We start from the raw sequence: 17,697 nt of genomic DNA, 5'->3' as shown, positions 1-17,697 counted from the left end.
TAGACCAGACAAAAAGATTTTAAAAAATTAACAAAAAAATCTCCAGTTTACTTTTTAATAATGCTAAGAATATTTGAAAGGGAGTTTTTTTATTATTTTTCTAGAGATTGTTGCGAAGTAGGGTTTCTAGTAGTTTCTACGCCAATTGGTATACAGCCTGTATATTCATTCTTCAACAGCTCAAATATGATTCAGTGACAAAAATAAAGATAAACTGAAGAACATAGTAAAAGCCTTACGGCAACAGCTTGACCAAACAGAAAAAAGTATAAATCTTTATTTGCGCCACGATGGACCAAATATGTGTCTTGTACTCTAAACTAAATAAATATAAAAAGCAGATTCAAAAATATTAAAAAAATTAGAAAAGAAAAAGAATCTGAAAACTCAAAGTGAACACAATATTTTTGTAATAGTAATAATAATAAGAATTATTATATACTACAACTTCCTGTTGTTCAAAAACAACAAACAAGTAAGCAAGAAGAAGTTATTCTTCAGAGACAACTAATTCTTAAACAAGAGGAACTGGCTAAAGTAATACACAGAAATTTGTGAAACATCAAATCAAATCCGCGACCTTAAAAATCATCTGATAATTATTAAACCGTTCTTTATCTAATAATGCATTTTCTATTTAATTTCACCTTTAAAAAAACAAATGAAGAAAAATACAACATAATGTTGCAGAACCAAATGCTACAAATGTCCAAATTTGAAGAACAGAAGTTCCACATTTTCAGAAAATAAGAAGAGGAGGAAGAACCGTGGAATAATGGCTTGAAAGCTATAAACACTATCGGTCTTCCACCAAATATCAAAAGGTGTGCCAGGAGTTTGTTCGATAAATTAAATAAAAGTATACTCTTATTCAACTGGAAATTATTACCAAACGTATGGCAGCTATCGCCAGTTAAAAAAGTGAAAAAATTTAATAGCATTGAGGAATAAAAGACTCTCCCCTACATCCTGATGTATACAGGGTGTTAGGGAATGGCTCAGCAATATTTCGTGTGTGAATTTGTCATGATCAGACAAGTTCAAAATCCTTATATCATTTTTCCAAGAAGTGCGTACTTTCTTCAGGAATTTTTATTAACTCATCTTTTGAGAGCCAGTGTGTGGGTTATGGTAGTTTATTAGGAGTTAATTTTTTCAATAAACAAAATGGAGATGAAGGCACATGGGCGTTTTGACAAATTTTCAAAATTTTGATTTGCATGTTCTTTTGTGTGGGAAGTTTAAATTCCGGTCCTGTCAAAAAATTTTTTTTTCATAAAATTTAATAACAAAACACAAATTGAAATAGAGGAATAACATAGTGGACCAAGAAGTTAATTTACCTCTGCTGTTTTGTCAATAATATTAAAATTAACGTTAATTTTTAAAATTCTAGTTCAGCAGTTCTCAAAATTTGGGACTTTAATTCCAAAACGATTTTTTGGGAAACTATGCATCTGTCATTTACATAAATTTTCTTAATCAATTCGTCTTTCCATTCTCTATCTACCTTTAAATTTTTGCTTAATCATTCCCTAACACGCTGTATAGATGAATGTATTCTGCAAATAAAAATCAAACATGTTACTTAAAACGGTTGAAGTACACTATGTTTTTCAGTTTTTAGGATTTCTTTTTGAATTAAATAAATCACTGACCGCATTTTAAAAAAGAGCCGGGGTAGAAAAATGTATTCTGTGAATAGGTATCAAAAATGTTACTTAAAACGGCTGTAAAACAATGAGGAAAATGTTTGCCAATCGACGCTTTTATTGTGGGATTCTCTCCTTTAACGAAAACCAGTCTCGGTAAAAAAATCGTAAACCAAACCCCAAAATTATGTTTTATAAATATGTATTTTATTTCAGTCTGTTTAGTTCAATTTCTTATTTTTTTAAACCTGTATTCAGTTTAAAAAGCATTAATTATTGCAAGAAATAAAGAATGGAGTTATTTGTGTCTGTTTGATTCTAACGAGCTGATTTCAAGTTTCAACTTTACAACCAATCTTAAAAGCAGCTCCTAAGTAGCTTCCATTTTAGCAAAGAATAAATGTCTATTTATCAAAACCAAAAATATCTTATTTAACGCTACCTGGGGGCTTCCCAGTTGCCAGAGACCATCGTCCGAAAATCATTAAGCCAAGCAAAAACAAAGTTTTTTGCGTAAATAGGTAAATAACTTCAGCATCGCTTTATCTGTCAATATGGCCAAAATGTTCACCGAAGAACATAAAAAATTTATGTTGAAATCTTATTTCCGTAATGGACATCGGGTTAATGTAATTGTCATGAATAACCTGATTAAAATTTTAGACAATTGCGTGGTATAAAGAAGTTGATAATAACAGTAACAAAATTTTATTAAATTTTGCAGACGCTGATGCAGTCAATGAAAATGATGTGACTTCTGTAAAACTGAAGCTGTAGAATAGGTATTGAACACTTTAAGAAGGGGTTAGGACTCAACATCAAATCGATGAGTGCTTTAAAGAATTGAAAAAATCTTATAAAACTAGTATTTTCTACTACTTTCCCTTGCTTCTTTCCAAAAAAAAACAAAAATTGAAAAAAATAATCTTATATTACCATCATTGCGACTGGTAGCTCTGACAAAAAATATTATATTTTCGTACTTTGAGGTATATAATAATAATTTTACTTTACATTTCGTTTTAGATTTAATTAAGTATTAAACCGATATTTAAACTTGAACTTCTAATATTTCTTACGACTTTATCCATTTAAGTTATCTTTCGAGAAGTAGTTCAATACTTTAAATAAACAAATAAAAATTTATTACAAACAATACAGCGCAACTTTATTTCAAAACATTTCTAAATTTTGATGATCAAAGAGAAGGCAAAACTTTTTGCGCCAAAATTAAAATTTTTCAAAATTACTTTTCTAAAGCGCTATGAAACAAACTAGTTACACCAATTTACACTTAACTGATTTTTAGAGATTAAATAAACCAAATTTCTATCCACATAGAAAAAATAACAAAATACACTGCCCTTTGAGAATAGTCTAAAAATCTAAGATTTCTAAAATAAATGATATTGTATTATTGAAACGATTTGATAACTTATACTTTACAGGGCTCAATTATTTATTAATGGACTCAGCTCACGTTCCACATGTTATATTAATTTTTAATTAATTAAATTAATTAAACTTTTTATAATTAACTTTCATTGTCAAAATTCTGGTAAAGACTAGACTTTATCACCCTAAAAGTTTATACCTAATCATTTTTGAAACTGATATTTTGTACATTTGTAGATTTGGTACGATTTGATAACTTATACTTTACAGGGCTCAATTATTTATTAATGGACTCAGCTCACGTTCCACATGTTATATTAATTTTTAATTAATTAAATTAATTAAACTTTTTATAATTAACTTTCATTGTCAAAATTCTGGTAAAGACTAGACTTTATCACCCTAAAAGTTCATACCTAATCATTTTTGAAACTGATATTTTGTACTTATACATTTGAATTCGTTAGTCTTTAAATTAATAAGTCGATGTCTTTACTTTGTCGTAACTTAAAGATCATTAAATTACTTTTGCCAGGTAAAAATTAGTACCAACCTTAATTTAAAAAAGTAATGTTTATAGTAATGCGGCTCTTTGACAATTGAGAATAAAAAATTATAGACCAGAGATCAGACAAATTTTCTTTATTTTATAATTTCGAAATTTTTGTGTTTTATCTATGTTTTGTGTCACTCCAAAAAAATTCGAATGTACTGTTGCAGAATTCTAGTATAAAGTGAAATGGGGTACAGCTAAATTTTTCATTGTAGAAAAACACTTAAAAATTGTCAAGAATCAAAATACGTAACAAATTGCCAGTTAAAGCATTATTCAATTAGAAAATTATAATTAAATATTACATCAGTGAACAAATTACGTAATTATTTTTACTCATCCATTAAATAAATGTGTTTAATTAAAAATTACAGTTTGTCAATAATCGTAACAAAGTTTATTGCCACATTCGGTCGGTAACAATTAGAGCTCACAATAACGGGAACACAAAGGTAATTAAAATATGTGGGCATAGGAATATAACGCAATTCCAACACTCATAATCAGTTAATCACTAATTTAAGCAAATGGGTACTACTTACGTCAGAATTAATTACCAAAACAATTTTTTTTAATATCCTACTTTTAGTGTATTAACTCGGATTACACCCAGCAACTTTCTTTTGATGTTTCAATCTGTTCTTATCTACAATAAAGACTACAGTGTCAACAAACAAACGTGAGGTGAAAGCTTGTTTCATCATTTTTTCGCTTCGTTAAAACGTGAAACAACTTGACAAATACTTGAAATGTTGGCTCTTCCGGCGCTAAATAACACGAAAGCTTTATTTCAAAATAATTTTTATATTTACAATAAGTTTTAATCAGTTCTCTTTACAATTTCCACTTTTAGAATTTACAAAATTAAAGCTACAGTTAACTGAATCGTAAGCTTAGTCTATTGTTAAACTGGATATTTTCCTGGACGGTTTTTCAGTAAAGTAAGTCGTATAAATATCGTTTATCGTAATATGGTAATTGCACTTAATATGGACCTTATGCTACACTTCGAAAGTTTGTAGGTGAACACAATATTATTTTCCACTGTAGTGGCTGCCGACGTGCGAAGGCGGCCCCCTGTGTTTGTAGCGACTGCCAGGTCGCGAGTGGACTATAGCGTAGTGGTCGCTGTGGGACGACACTGATCTGGTTGAATTCATCGTCGAACCACCAGAAGTGTAGCCTTTGGGGTTCTGCGGAGCCCCGTTTAATGAGTACCTGAAACACTGCTGTGTAAAAGGAAAGTTTGAGATTCTGACGTCAACCCTTGAAACTCGAAAGGGTTAGTGGTTTAGTGGTTTAGGGGGTTACCGAAAAATTGAGTTTCTTTAAATGAGAAAGTTTAATTTAGTTTAGGGGTATTATGACAGAAAACTGCATGAATAGATTAAAAAATGTGTGTTTATTATAACTATACTTTTAAGAAAATAAAATTTCATTTTATCAGGAAAGTGTGTATGAATTTAGCTCATCCTGTATATTGATTGTACAACTTAGAAATATAGTTAGTTCTGATCTTTATTTGAAAATTTGTACGGACTCACGGAACCATAATTTATTAGACTATTGAAACTTTTTTCAAAAATCGTTGACTCCTATTTTTAAATATGTCTTTTAAAATAAAAAAAATAGCTTTTAGTGTTCCCAAGACTAATTAATTAATGTTGAAGTAGGCAAGATTATTAATTTTTGAACAAGCAGATGCAAATCTAATGATTTAAAAAAATCCTTATAAATATTTTGAACACAGCTAAACTTAGCGACAAAAAAGACCAATAAAACTTTCTTAGATATATAAAAAAAGTTATAAATACAAAGAAAGTAAACGCCCAGTTTTAAGAAACTGAGAAATATTCTACCGACTGCGCCAATTATTCAGTTTTTGACAATTTTCTTATAATTGCGCTATTTGACGACCGTAGCCATACAGGTATCTACCAAAATGTAGCAAGGAAAAGTTTATTTTTTAAAAATTCGTAAACAAGTTTGGCTCTAGGTAGTATTTTCTTTAATTTTTGATAAAATTTTGAAGCGAAATCGCTTATTAATCATTAATTTACTTCCTATAAAATATTTTGTAGTATTTGATATGTTTTCTATAAAGTGAGGTTTATACAAAAGAGTATAAAAGTTATTTTTCTATGCAATTATATTTAATAAAGATCGGACTTTAGGTGCATGTAAATTGGCGAAATAAGCACATCTTAAAATCAAAATTAAAAAATATTCTTCAATTCTATTTATGTTCTTTGCGGGAGTTCGTTCGATAACACTGAGCTCTTTGAACACTTTTTGCAGCTGTGTCGGCTCAATATCGAATTTTAAAAACTAAATAAACACGAACACGTACAAACATAAAAACAAAATTTTGTTTAAACAGTTCGAATAATTACCTGATCACAACAAAAATTACTAACTTTACAAGTAGATAATTAATTAAAAAAAATGTTTTTAAAAAAATATAATACTTTTAAGCTAATAAATCATTTTTCTTGCTAAAAGTGTTCGAAACATTTTTATATTTGCCGGAATTCTTAACTTTTTAGATAAATTAAACTTGCTTTATGCTAAAAACTTTACACAACTTTATACAAAACAACTAGGTCGAAAATCACGTTATTTTGCAAAATTTCGGTGTGCTTCACTTAATTTTTGTGTTTCAAAACGTTCAAGCTTATGTTTAAGTTAAAAACTTACTTTTCTCGCAAAATTTTGCCCAAATAGACCAAAAGATTAGCTATGAGGGTTAAAAATTATATTACTTTAGCTTCTTCCGCGCATTTTAATACATGTCTCAGTACTTTAATTTCCTTAAGTTAGCTCGTTGAAAAACACACGGAAATGTTATCTAATTAGTAATTACCTACTAATAATATTAATAATAATAAATAAACTTGATTCTTTTATTAAAAATTATTTAAAGTTCAAGAATCACCTAAGATTTTTACCCAAAAGTGTTGTGAAATTTCCGCTAACCATATATTAACAAATACAACGAAATTAATGACGAAAATATTATATCAAATTGACGTTATTTTGATCAGGTTAGAAAAATTTATTAATTCGTTTTTGACGTAAAACTCAATTATTTAAACAGATATACTTAATTGGAAAATTTTTCCTCCATTTTTTATGAGATTTTGGGTACTTCACCTATATCACTTGTTCAAAAATGTTGAAATTAATAACCACTTAAGTATTTTGTAAAATTTCCTCAAAAAATGACAAAATTATTAAATCAAACGTGATGTTAATTTGCCCTGTTTAGAGATTTAGCTCAAAATTTCTACAGTGTGCTCAAAAACTGGCGAACCAACTCAGTAGTAGGTACGTTGTTAAGAATCATGTGCAGATTATGGAAAAATATTTGAAAAATTCCAAAAATTATATTTTAACAAATTTGGAGCTACAAACTTCTTCTGGTAATTTCTTCAGTTTTCATTATTTTTTAATGTTTTTATGTTTCTTAAGAAGTAATCGTTTCCTAACAAAACGATGAATAATTATTTTTAAATTTACAATCAGACTTTGGCAAACTTTTTAATTTAAAAAAATTAAAATTTATGGAAAAAATCACAATTTATAGACGTGCCGTTTCAAAAATAATTTCTTCTTATTGTTAATCAATGCGATCACGACTGTTGGACAACATATCATTTATATGCTCATATCATTTATTTAAACTTTATTATTTATCAATAACTTTAATACAAATAATTTTTTTCTATTTTAGATTTTATACAAAGTGGTCCGCTCAGCTCCTGTCTTCTGTAGCTCAGGTATTAGTAAAGTTGAACTTTTGATTTTTTGTAAGTGTTATTTATACTCTAGGACGTATTTCAGGAAAATATTTTTGATTATACAGAGTTTCCTAAAAAGTATGACGTCATAATAATATATTTTTTCAATGGCATGCTATTAATTTTTAATGCCCATTAGAATACCTTTTTAGCTTCTTACATATTCCGGAAGTATTTTTTAAAATCGGTTCAAGAATTCGATGGCGAATTAGAAAATGAACGATTTTTTCTTATTACAACCCTGACGTAAGTCTTAACACATTTCGAGTTATTTGATAAAAATTTCTTTTGTCAATTATTTTATTGACAATTTAATGAATACATATCGAAGACGGTTTCCACTCCGTTTCTTTTTATGTCAATCGATGCAGAATTAAAAAACAAAAATTTTTTGTTATCACCTTATTACAAATCCTAACACATTCGGAGTTATTGGCAAAAAACACATTCTGTCAATGACAACTGACTAATGATTAAATGACGAACATTGTTAAGATTCTTGGCAAATAATTCCAACTGTGTTAAAATTTCCAATAGGGCTGTAATAACAAAAAATGTTTCTCTTTCAATTCCGCATCGATTGATGTAAAAATAAACAGGGTTGACGTCATCTTCGACTTTTATTCATTGAATTTGTCAGTAAAATAGTTGACAAAACATGTTTTTAGCAAATAACTCCAAATGTATTAGGATTTACGTTAGAGATGTAATAATAAAAAATGGTCCTTTTTTAATAATGCATCAAATGATATCAAAATTAATAGGGGTTGCTGTTTAAAATAAGCAAAATTAAAAGCTCACAATTTTAAAAAGTTTGATAATTGTAATTAATTAATTGTAAAATTATTTAATTGTAACCATCCTGTAATAATTTAGATGAATTAATCTTAACCAGTAAGTCTGTTGGATTTTGTTCAACACGCACCTAGTAATAATATCATCAAAAAACGTTGCTTCTATTTTTTATTAATTTTTAAAACTAAAGGTGTAAAACCGATTGTAATCCCTCAACCGATATACAATAAAATTTTAAGAATATGTACGACGCTAGAAAGATGACGTCTTACTTTTCTGTGACACTTTGTTTGATCAAAAATATTTTCCAGAAATACTTCCTGGAGTATACATAACATCTACAGTATACCATAAAACCAACTTAACTAATAACTGAGATACAGAAGACAGGAGCTGAGCTGAGCACCCTGTATGTAAGCAATTTTCTACCCAACACCAATGAGTTGGTGCGCCGGTTTTGAGCACCCGGTATAAAATCCTCCAATAATTTTGAGTTATAGAATTATACTCCTCCCTATTTTGCAAAATCTATCTCAATTTTTTTTGTAATTCGCTTAGCGAGCCGCCACTGGGCTAAAGTCCGTTCCTTAATAAACTGATAACTCAAAAATTCAATTTCTTTTTCCTTCTAAATTATATTGTTCAAATTCATTTTAATTAATTTTGGAATGTGAAAAATGTCACCCCCTTTTGTGAATAGAATATTTACCTCGATCCGTACTGGCTCCCATGCCAGGACCTATAAGGATCATAATCCTCGATAATACTCGGCTCCTTCTCAATAATCTCCGTCCTGGCACAAGCGCACGTCATTGCCGAGCACAAGAAAATATTAATGATCAACATAATAAGAAACAGCACCCCTAGGGCAATACAAAGCCACAGCAACCACGTCGGATGGACACCCCCTTCGTCGCACAACTCCTGCACCAGTGGCGGATCGCCCGGATCCAGCACAAACACACTGGTGGCGGCCATAAGAATCCCCTCCTCGGTGGTCAGCGCCCTCGACTGCGCCCCGTCATTGCAGACCGGCTCCGGGCAGGAGCCCCGACACAGGCCGATGTCGCACTGGAAATGCACCTCGGAGCTTTCCGGGAAGCGGAACATTGATCTGAGTTGGGCGTCCGCAGTGCCCTTCTTCTCGTCGTAGACGAAAGGGCCGATCACGTCCCCGTTGGTAGGGCAGCCCTTGTCGTCGATGAGGGGCACGCTGCTGTTGAGCTTGTTGAAGGCGAAGCAGGACTTGACGCGGAAGCCGTAGGTGCCGTCAGGGCGCGAGATCTCGGCGCGGAGAGTGTAGGGCTTGCTGTAGACGGCTTGGGTGATTTTGCGAGAGCCGTCCAGGAGGCGCAACGAGACGAGGGAGGTTTCGTTCCGGGCGTTGCGGAAGCCGGCTTTGCCGCAGGTGATCACGTAGAATTTGTCGTCGGCGAGCTCGAGGGTGCGGTGGATGCGGACGGCGATGGGGACGGAACGCTCCTCGGTTTTCTGAAACAAAAATAATATGAATGAAAATATACAGAATCGCTCAAAAGTATGGATACAGTTAAATATTTTCAGAACGGTTTAGCAGAGAACCTTGAAATTTGGGAAACAGCTAAAAGTGTTTAAATTCTATCATCTGAAAGCTTTTCAAATTTTTATTAACAGTTATTTTAAAAATACAAAGCTAACTTGATTTTTTTGAAATGGCGCGAAGGGTCAAATTTAATGATGTTTAAAAAGTCATTTTCTTCTGAATTCAGTGATGTAAAATAATACCCACCTTTAGTTTTATTAGGAGATAAAAAAATAAAAATTCAAAAATTTTCTAGAATAGTAAAACTAAGTTAGTTTTGAAAATACTGTTATTGGCGATATCTGTCACTTGTACAAAGTGTCTCAGCTAAGAATTTCGAGCTTAATATCTCAGTTATTTGTCAACGGATTGTTATGAAATTTAGAATGCACATATTTTAGGAGGTGGTCTTTCAATTAGAGGCAAAAAAATGACCTCAAGTTAAAAAATGAAATTTTAAAACACATTTCTGTTATTTAAAATTAAGCCAAATTACTGTTGGATCATCAAGCTACGAAAAATAAATGACCACACAAAAATGCTCGGCTGATCCAAGAAAAAAAAATTGTTGTTAAAAACTTAATCCAAATTTTGCTAGTAATTTGGGCAGTCACCTTTTGAAACAATTGTTGAAGCATTTCTATGCGGCATTTTGTGCACCACTCAAAAAAAACTGTCAAAAGTGTGTGCGCTGTAAAATTCTTTAAATTTGGTGAAATTACTTTAAGAACCAGCAACAGTAGCTGAAATTTCTGTGTTGTTGAAAAAGGAATCAATATTCGCCTATGGAAAGTGTCGTTGGACTTTTTGTGAAATGTTATTTATGAAATGTAAAGTTCAAAGAATCGTCAATAATTTGAAAACACAGAAAGCGCACCTGAACTAAATCGAGTGAGGACAAAACACGTCACTGGAAACGCAGAAATAGTTGGGGCTGTAATTCAAGCTTTTGAAGAGAATCCAATCAACAGTGTACGAAACATTTCCAAAGTCCTGAATGTTCGAGTGTCTAAAATTTTTCAGTTGTTAAAGTAATAATTTCGTGAGTTTTTTCGCAGTTAGCCTATTTTAATTTTCAACTCCAAGACCGTTAACACCCTGTACTATTTGCAGACCTATCAAATTCACACAGTATGTGTATTCAGTGGCTCAGCAAAGGGAGGAAGGTTTAGGGTTGAACGCCCCCTTGAAGCAAAAATGATTTTAGTGGTGTTAATGAAACAAAAAATACATTTTTAAAACAATCAATATTCGACTTTTTCTACTCCTATAAAATTCAAATTTTTGTAATTTTTCAGAAAAATCATAAATAAATATAATATATATATAATATATAAATATAATAAATATAATATAATATATAATAAATGCAACATTTTTTATACCATGATAGGTATTAATTTTTAAGTAATAATATCATTCTTTAATGAAAACAAACTTTTTTAATTGCTTACTGTTTCTGATAGTACACACCTTTATCTATGTGGTAATAATAAGAATATTAAAAAAAAATAAATTTTACACAAAACAAAAAAATACAAAAAAAGCCTTATCATGTCCTTTCATTATGTTCTAAGCCGACTGTTTTTTAGAAACACTTAAACAAAAAATAAAAAACAATCACCACCAATAAAATAAGACAGGGAACAGAAAAATAAAGCTTTTAGCGTAAAACTTCCAATAATTTTTGTAGCTACAAAGTATGATCTATACCCACAACAAATAAACTTAGGCTTGAGACACTTTTTACATTATTTTTGCACAAAATAACATTTTAGAAAAAAAATTCAGCGACATATTTATTAATTAATTAACTTATTATTATTTCTCTTGTATTAGCTGTTTCAAAACTATAAAAACGCCAACGTGGCATTTTACCGATTAATTTTTTTTATATAAGATTAATAAAATTATAATATAGTTATTAATTTTTGACGTGCATGAATAATTTATATCAGCTAATTTTAACAGAAAATGCGACTTTGGCATTTTTATAGTTTCGAAACAGCTTCTACGTAGTAGTAAAGTTGTTGCTTATTCCATAGGTACGAGTAGAGGTAGTACGCCTTTATTATACAAGTGGTAACTATAGTACATTATTTCATTTACTTATGGTCTGTTTTTATAAACAATTGTCAGTGTCAAAATCGGGTATAAAAGTAGTTTATATCGCCTTAAAAGAAAAAATTAAGAAATCAAATTTACATTACGTACCCGGATTTGAGATGAGCAATACAACTATTTAAGAAATTTTTTCAATTAAAGCCATACAATAAAAATTTAATAAAATAAAGTATCCATTTGGTGGCTTTTTATTCTATTGGTGATTTTTTTATTCTATCGGTCAAAAAATTTAACAAATATTTCTCGATGTACCTATAAGAGAAAACGTATTATACACGTACGGAAAAGTTGGCATTATCTGCTTGTGATAAACAGCTTTTCTTTACTTGTACAATAAACTACTACTATTTACCGAGTTTGAGTGTAAATCGGACGCTTTATTGCCAAGTGGATTTTTAAACGTTGAGTGATAACGAGAACTTTATCATTATCATCCCAGAGGTGAAATAAATGAACTCATTTACACAAAAACGAGGTAAATACCACATCTTATTCTTCGAATTAGATTCAACAAGGCCTATTTTTTTAAATTTGTTAAAAATAATCTGATTAAAAAATGCCAAACAGTTGTCAAAATATTCTTACACAGAAGAAAAACCGTATGTTTTGACATTGGAAAAAGAATTGTAAAAAAATTCTAAAAGTCTAAAGACGCTCATTTCTCACTTCTATGTAATGTTACTATGTTACTAGTTTCTATAGTAAAAATATACATTTACGTATGTAAACCCCCATAAACTCAATCTTTGGCTGCACCACTATGTCTATTACTTACTGTTTCTCAAAAAATTCATGTATTTTTAAATACTTATTTATTTCGTCTTATTTTTCATTTGTAATAATCAAATGATACTGCTAAAAAAATTCTTCAATTTACCTCTTATGGGAAACCTCGAACTAACTCAAAAATCGATCTCTGCCATTATTAAAAGTTTTAAAATCGTATTTAGGCAATTAAAAAAGCCGTTAACTGTTAATTGGGGTACTCAAAAGTGGAAATAAGTTAACTCCAAAATTTTAACCTCAAGTTTGGATAACTTTAAGTACCCATGACTCAAATTTTCCAAATAAAGTATCCCAAATTTTATTTTACTAAACAGATAGTAGAACAGAATTTAATTCTGCATCGATCTATCTGATAACTGATAACTGATAAGTTACAAATTTTCGCTATTCGAAATTTTATTAGAACTTCTAGTACCTACTTCCAAGGTGATGTCGCTCTATACCTACCATGTAATAATCGTCGCTTTATCGACAGTATTTGCTCACAATTTTATTAATATTTAATTAATACATGCTTTGGAAACATATCTAGCTACATTTCTATTACTGATTCTGTCTGAAATACAAAATAAATATTCGAGTCATTTTTACTTCATGTAATAGTTTATACTACAATAAATGCTACAGAGTAAATGCTTCTACTTCAAGTAAAAGCAAAGACTTTTTTCATCATATCACTCATTATTCCTGCATTTGTAACGCGTTTAAACGAAATGGAAACTGTATTGGAAGTATTTCTGATTAGATTACTATCTTTTATATTGGGTTATAAATTATAATACACATTTCCATGGTTCGTGATAGAATAGCATATAAATGAAAGAGCATTTTCGTGAAAATCTTCAAATTTCTTGTTTTGAAACATTAAACGCACTCAAGCCAAAAGCTCACTCGAACATTCGTCCTGGCAACAGTTGTTGAGCAGATGGGGGGGGAGATTTCTTTATTCTCCTGGAGAAATATAATTGCAGTGATCATTCTGCAATCGCTATTATATTGTATAAACCTATGCTAATATCTAAGCAATTGTAAACCGGCCTGTAATAACAACAACAACAGTAAAACTGATCTGTGCCGCTTGCACTTTTTTGCATTTAGCCGTGGATATGAAGAAGCAATTAATAGTCTAGAGATGGTTGCTTAGATGTGACCCCTATCAATAAAGCCCGTTGCACCATCAACACCTGTGCCCCTCCGGCTTATTTACGCACTAGAAAAAATATCCATTCGACTACAACAATATTTTTTCAATAAAACATTTGCGAGAGATTTCAACCGGAAAATTTTACCACAAATCTTCTCTTCGTTGTATAATAACAGCATTGTCCATGCCTGGAACTATGACATTATTCATGGGCTAATAGTTCGTCTAATGGCCTTTGTCTTAGGAGCTCAAACCTGCAGAAAAATTAATCAACTTGTGATAGTTTTATTTTGCAATCTTCCCGCGCACATTACGTCAATTGGCGATAGTTTTGATGACCTCAAATAGAAATAGCGTAGGCTTGTTGGCCAATCAGGGGGCGTTAACACTTTTTTTTACTTTTTAAGACTGCGAAGGAGGCACAGTTATGAATTACTTAAAATGCATCGTGACTTTACTGTTGATGTCATTAACTGTTTTTGTAATTCCGGTCTCATACTTCTCAACATGCATTCCTACTGTAATAATTATCATAAAATTTATACTCAACTAAAGGGCCTTAATAAAATATCAATGCATAAAACATAAAGTTCATCTTATTTCGTAATCAAAGAACAAAATAGTTTTTCGTATAAAATGTGAAACTGTATCTTGTAATTTAGTTCTGTGAAATGATCATTATAAACATACTTTTCACAAACACTAAATTAAATTGTGTTCCAAAAAATCGTAGTCGATGGCAATTAAAAAATTAAATACCCAACTTAAAACAAAATGTTTAAAACCAAAATAAGAAACAAAAAATAAAGCAAAGAAAAAATTCCCTCTTAAATTTCTTCTGTTTTTTTTAATTATTCTGTAGTTTTGTTTAAGTATTTTCTTGATTATTCTTTATTTAGCATTGTATATGTGTGTGTACTCTTTTCAAAATTTTTCTTTAAATTCTTCTAAAATTCTTTTGTAAAACCATTTCTAAATCTGAAATCGTGTCTCTCTTTTAGATTATTTTAAAAACCCGTCATTAGATTCTTTTATGAAATCTTTCTACTTTTTTCTTTTCTTTATAAGTACATAATTTTTAAGCTCCATTAAAATTCTTTAATAAACACTCTCCAAATACTCTTTTAGATTCTACTTTGCTTCGTTTGAAACTTCTACAGGTTTATTTAATACTCTGCCAGATTATTTTATACGTAGCATTATTTCTGTACACTGTTACAATTTTTTTTTTAATAATGTTAGGTTTTTTACGTTTTCCATTAAGGATACAAAAGTTCAACTCGTAAGAAAAGTGGTTAATTGTCTCGTAAAAACTTAATTTCTTAATCCATCTGTTTTCACTCGAAAGTAAACCATCACTTTTCTTTACTTGTTAAACAATTTGCTCGTATTGTTTCGTTTAGAGCGTCTACATCTAAAATCGTAACCATCCTTATCATTACTTTATAAACTTTCTTTTATAAATTCTTCTCTAGATATTTCTTTATAAGTGTTTTATTAAAGTTATTTTAATTAAATTAAAATTAATTAATTTAATTAATTTAATTACTTTAATTTTGCGCCTTTTTTAGAATTTTGATGTTTGCTTTAGAGTTTTTCCAAATTGTTTCTGTACATTTCTCTAGATTTTTCGAAAGACTTCTCAAATTCTTTTTTAAAGCAGGTACTAAAGTAAAATTCTGATTTCTCTAAAAAAATTCTTCTATGAAAGTACTACTTTAAATTTACTTTTTAAAATCTAAACAATTTTTTTATGGATTCTAATTTTTTCAAGAAAAAACTAAACTTGTTAAAATAAATTGATAGTAATGTTTTGATATTTGGTTGTGTAAAAATGTTGCAAGTACCTCTTGCAATAACGAAACGTGCCATTAAAAAATAATTAAATAATTGATGACATTTTGTTAAAGTTTTCTTATTAATTCTTAAAATTGCTAGTTTGAGGGACATGGAACCTTCCTTTATACAAATATACTTTTAATTAAACTAGTAGTACTTACTTACTAATAAAAGTAATAACTAAATTGTTTTTAGTAAAAAAAAAATGACATATGAGAAAGAAAAGTAAGAACATTAATAAAATATAAACAAAATATTGAATAACCAACAACTAAAAAAACTGAAAGTTATAAAGAAATAGAATGTAAAACAATATATAAAAGTAAAAAATAATTAGAGACAGTTATCATTACGAAGCCATATATTACAGATCTAAAAAATAAGTAATTAATATTAGCTATTTCAAGACTATAAAAATGCTGATGTCGCATTTTACAGAATATTTCTTAAATAAGTTTGATAAAATTATAAAATACATGTTAATGATTAGATTTCTCATTAAAAGTATAAATTACAATACCTTTTACTTTTTTGAAGTGCATGAATAATTTATATAACAGCTAACTTTGGAAGATAATGCAACTTTGGCGTTTTTATAGTTTTGAAACAACTAATACAGATAATTTAAAAAACATTAAAAAAAAGAGAAACATATAAAAATAATGACTTCAGAAAATTAATACTGAAAACTAAATAAGAAAAAATTAAAATAAAAAGTTTAAGAGACAAAAATATAGACTGGAGGAAATAAGAAACCATAATTAAATTAAACAAAAATCAAAAAAGAGCACAAATATTAGAAAAAAAAGGAAATACAAAAAAACTATTGACTATTCCAAAACAACAAAAAAGAAAAAAAACACTAAAAACCCGAAAGCTGAAAAATATATAAGTAGGAAAAAGTGTTATAGACAGACAAACGAAGTATAGGAAAGTTTTAGAAATTAAAAACTAACATAATTTTTTGCATATTTTATAAGCACGTAGGAGTATTTTCACATGCATATCAGAGATTTCAGAAGACAACGACGATGACAAAAATATTTAATGAGGAATAATGACATGATGTCGAATTTATTTCAGATTATTTTATAACCTTTTTTAAGATTCTTTTATAAGTATTTCTTTTTATTTATTTTCGAGATTTTACACAAAAGTACTTTATAATTTTTCTTATGTTTTACAAATTCTTTTATAGCTATGCGTCTTTTCATAGTTTTGTTGAAAATTATTTTTTAACATCTATCTGATGAGCTCTTTTCAAGATTTTTCCTAAGGTTTTCTCCTGATTCTTTTCTAAACCCGTATGCAGAAATAAAATCTGGACTTATAAATCAATTTTAAAACTTGTTCATAAATTCTGCTTTAGATCCTTTTTTGGAATTACTTTGTGAACCATAGTCAAAATTAATTAACACTTGTTCTATAATGTTCAAGTTCCACTATGCCTTGTTCAAATTTTTTTTATTGTTTTGTTGAGATCTTCTCTCCATTATTGTTTCTGAACAAAAGTTAATATTCTAAAAACAATAATGCATTTTCTTCTACAGTATTTCAACAAAATATTTAAAATCACATTCTCTAAAAATTCGTTACCTAATCTTAGAACTTGCCAAAAGTTCTAACTAAAACGATAGAAGTTAAAGAATGTATGTACAGAGCGTTTTAAGTTTTAGGGGCAGTCAAAAGATAAATACTTCTAGATAGCAAGAAAAGAAAAAAAATAGAAAAGTTTCTGAATTCTCATCTAAAAATAGGAGAAAAGGTATGATGCGAAAAAGATTGAAATAATTTGAAAACAAAAAAATAATGCAGTTTTTTGGTTTCACGCTCATACCATGAAAATTTGGGGTAATATTAAAGCATCAAATTGAAGCGTGTCGTTTGAAATATATTTTTTTTCCTTTGGACAACTAGAAGTATTTATTTTTTCACTGGCACTAAAACTTAAAACATCCTGTACTATGCTTCAAGATGCAATAAAACAGCTTTGTTCAGAAATTTTATCTAATACATTTTTGAGTAAATTAAACTAAGATCTTACACAG

At 29.3% G+C, this 17,697-nt stretch overlaps 1 protein-coding gene across 2 annotated transcripts in view; it reads right to left on the bottom strand.

Moving 5' to 3' along the window:
• Window positions 1-4,384: 4,384 nt before the first annotated feature.
• LOC659947 (uncharacterized protein) overlaps window positions 4,385-17,697 on the bottom strand; it is a 48,188-nt gene continuing 34,875 nt past the window's right edge. The window contains exons 3-4 of one of the 2 annotated variants that reach the window (XM_966213.4): window positions 8,905-9,686; window positions 4,385-4,818 (exon numbers count right to left, since the gene is read on the bottom strand). In XM_966213.4, the coding sequence (XP_971306.1) occupies window positions 4,635-4,818; window positions 8,905-9,686 (966 nt within the window). In that variant the 3' untranslated portion in view covers window positions 4,385-4,634. Of the gene's footprint in view, window positions 4,830-8,904; window positions 9,687-17,697 lie in introns of both variants that reach the window. The other variant, XM_008200949.3, reaches the window with a different exon arrangement.

Source organism: Tribolium castaneum, chromosome 2 (assembly GCF_031307605.1).
Source record: "Tribolium castaneum strain GA2 chromosome 2, icTriCast1.1, whole genome shotgun sequence".
Lineage (NCBI taxonomy): Eukaryota > Metazoa > Arthropoda > Insecta > Coleoptera > Tenebrionidae > Tribolium > Tribolium castaneum.
This window is presented reverse-complemented; position numbering and strand designations above follow the sequence as displayed.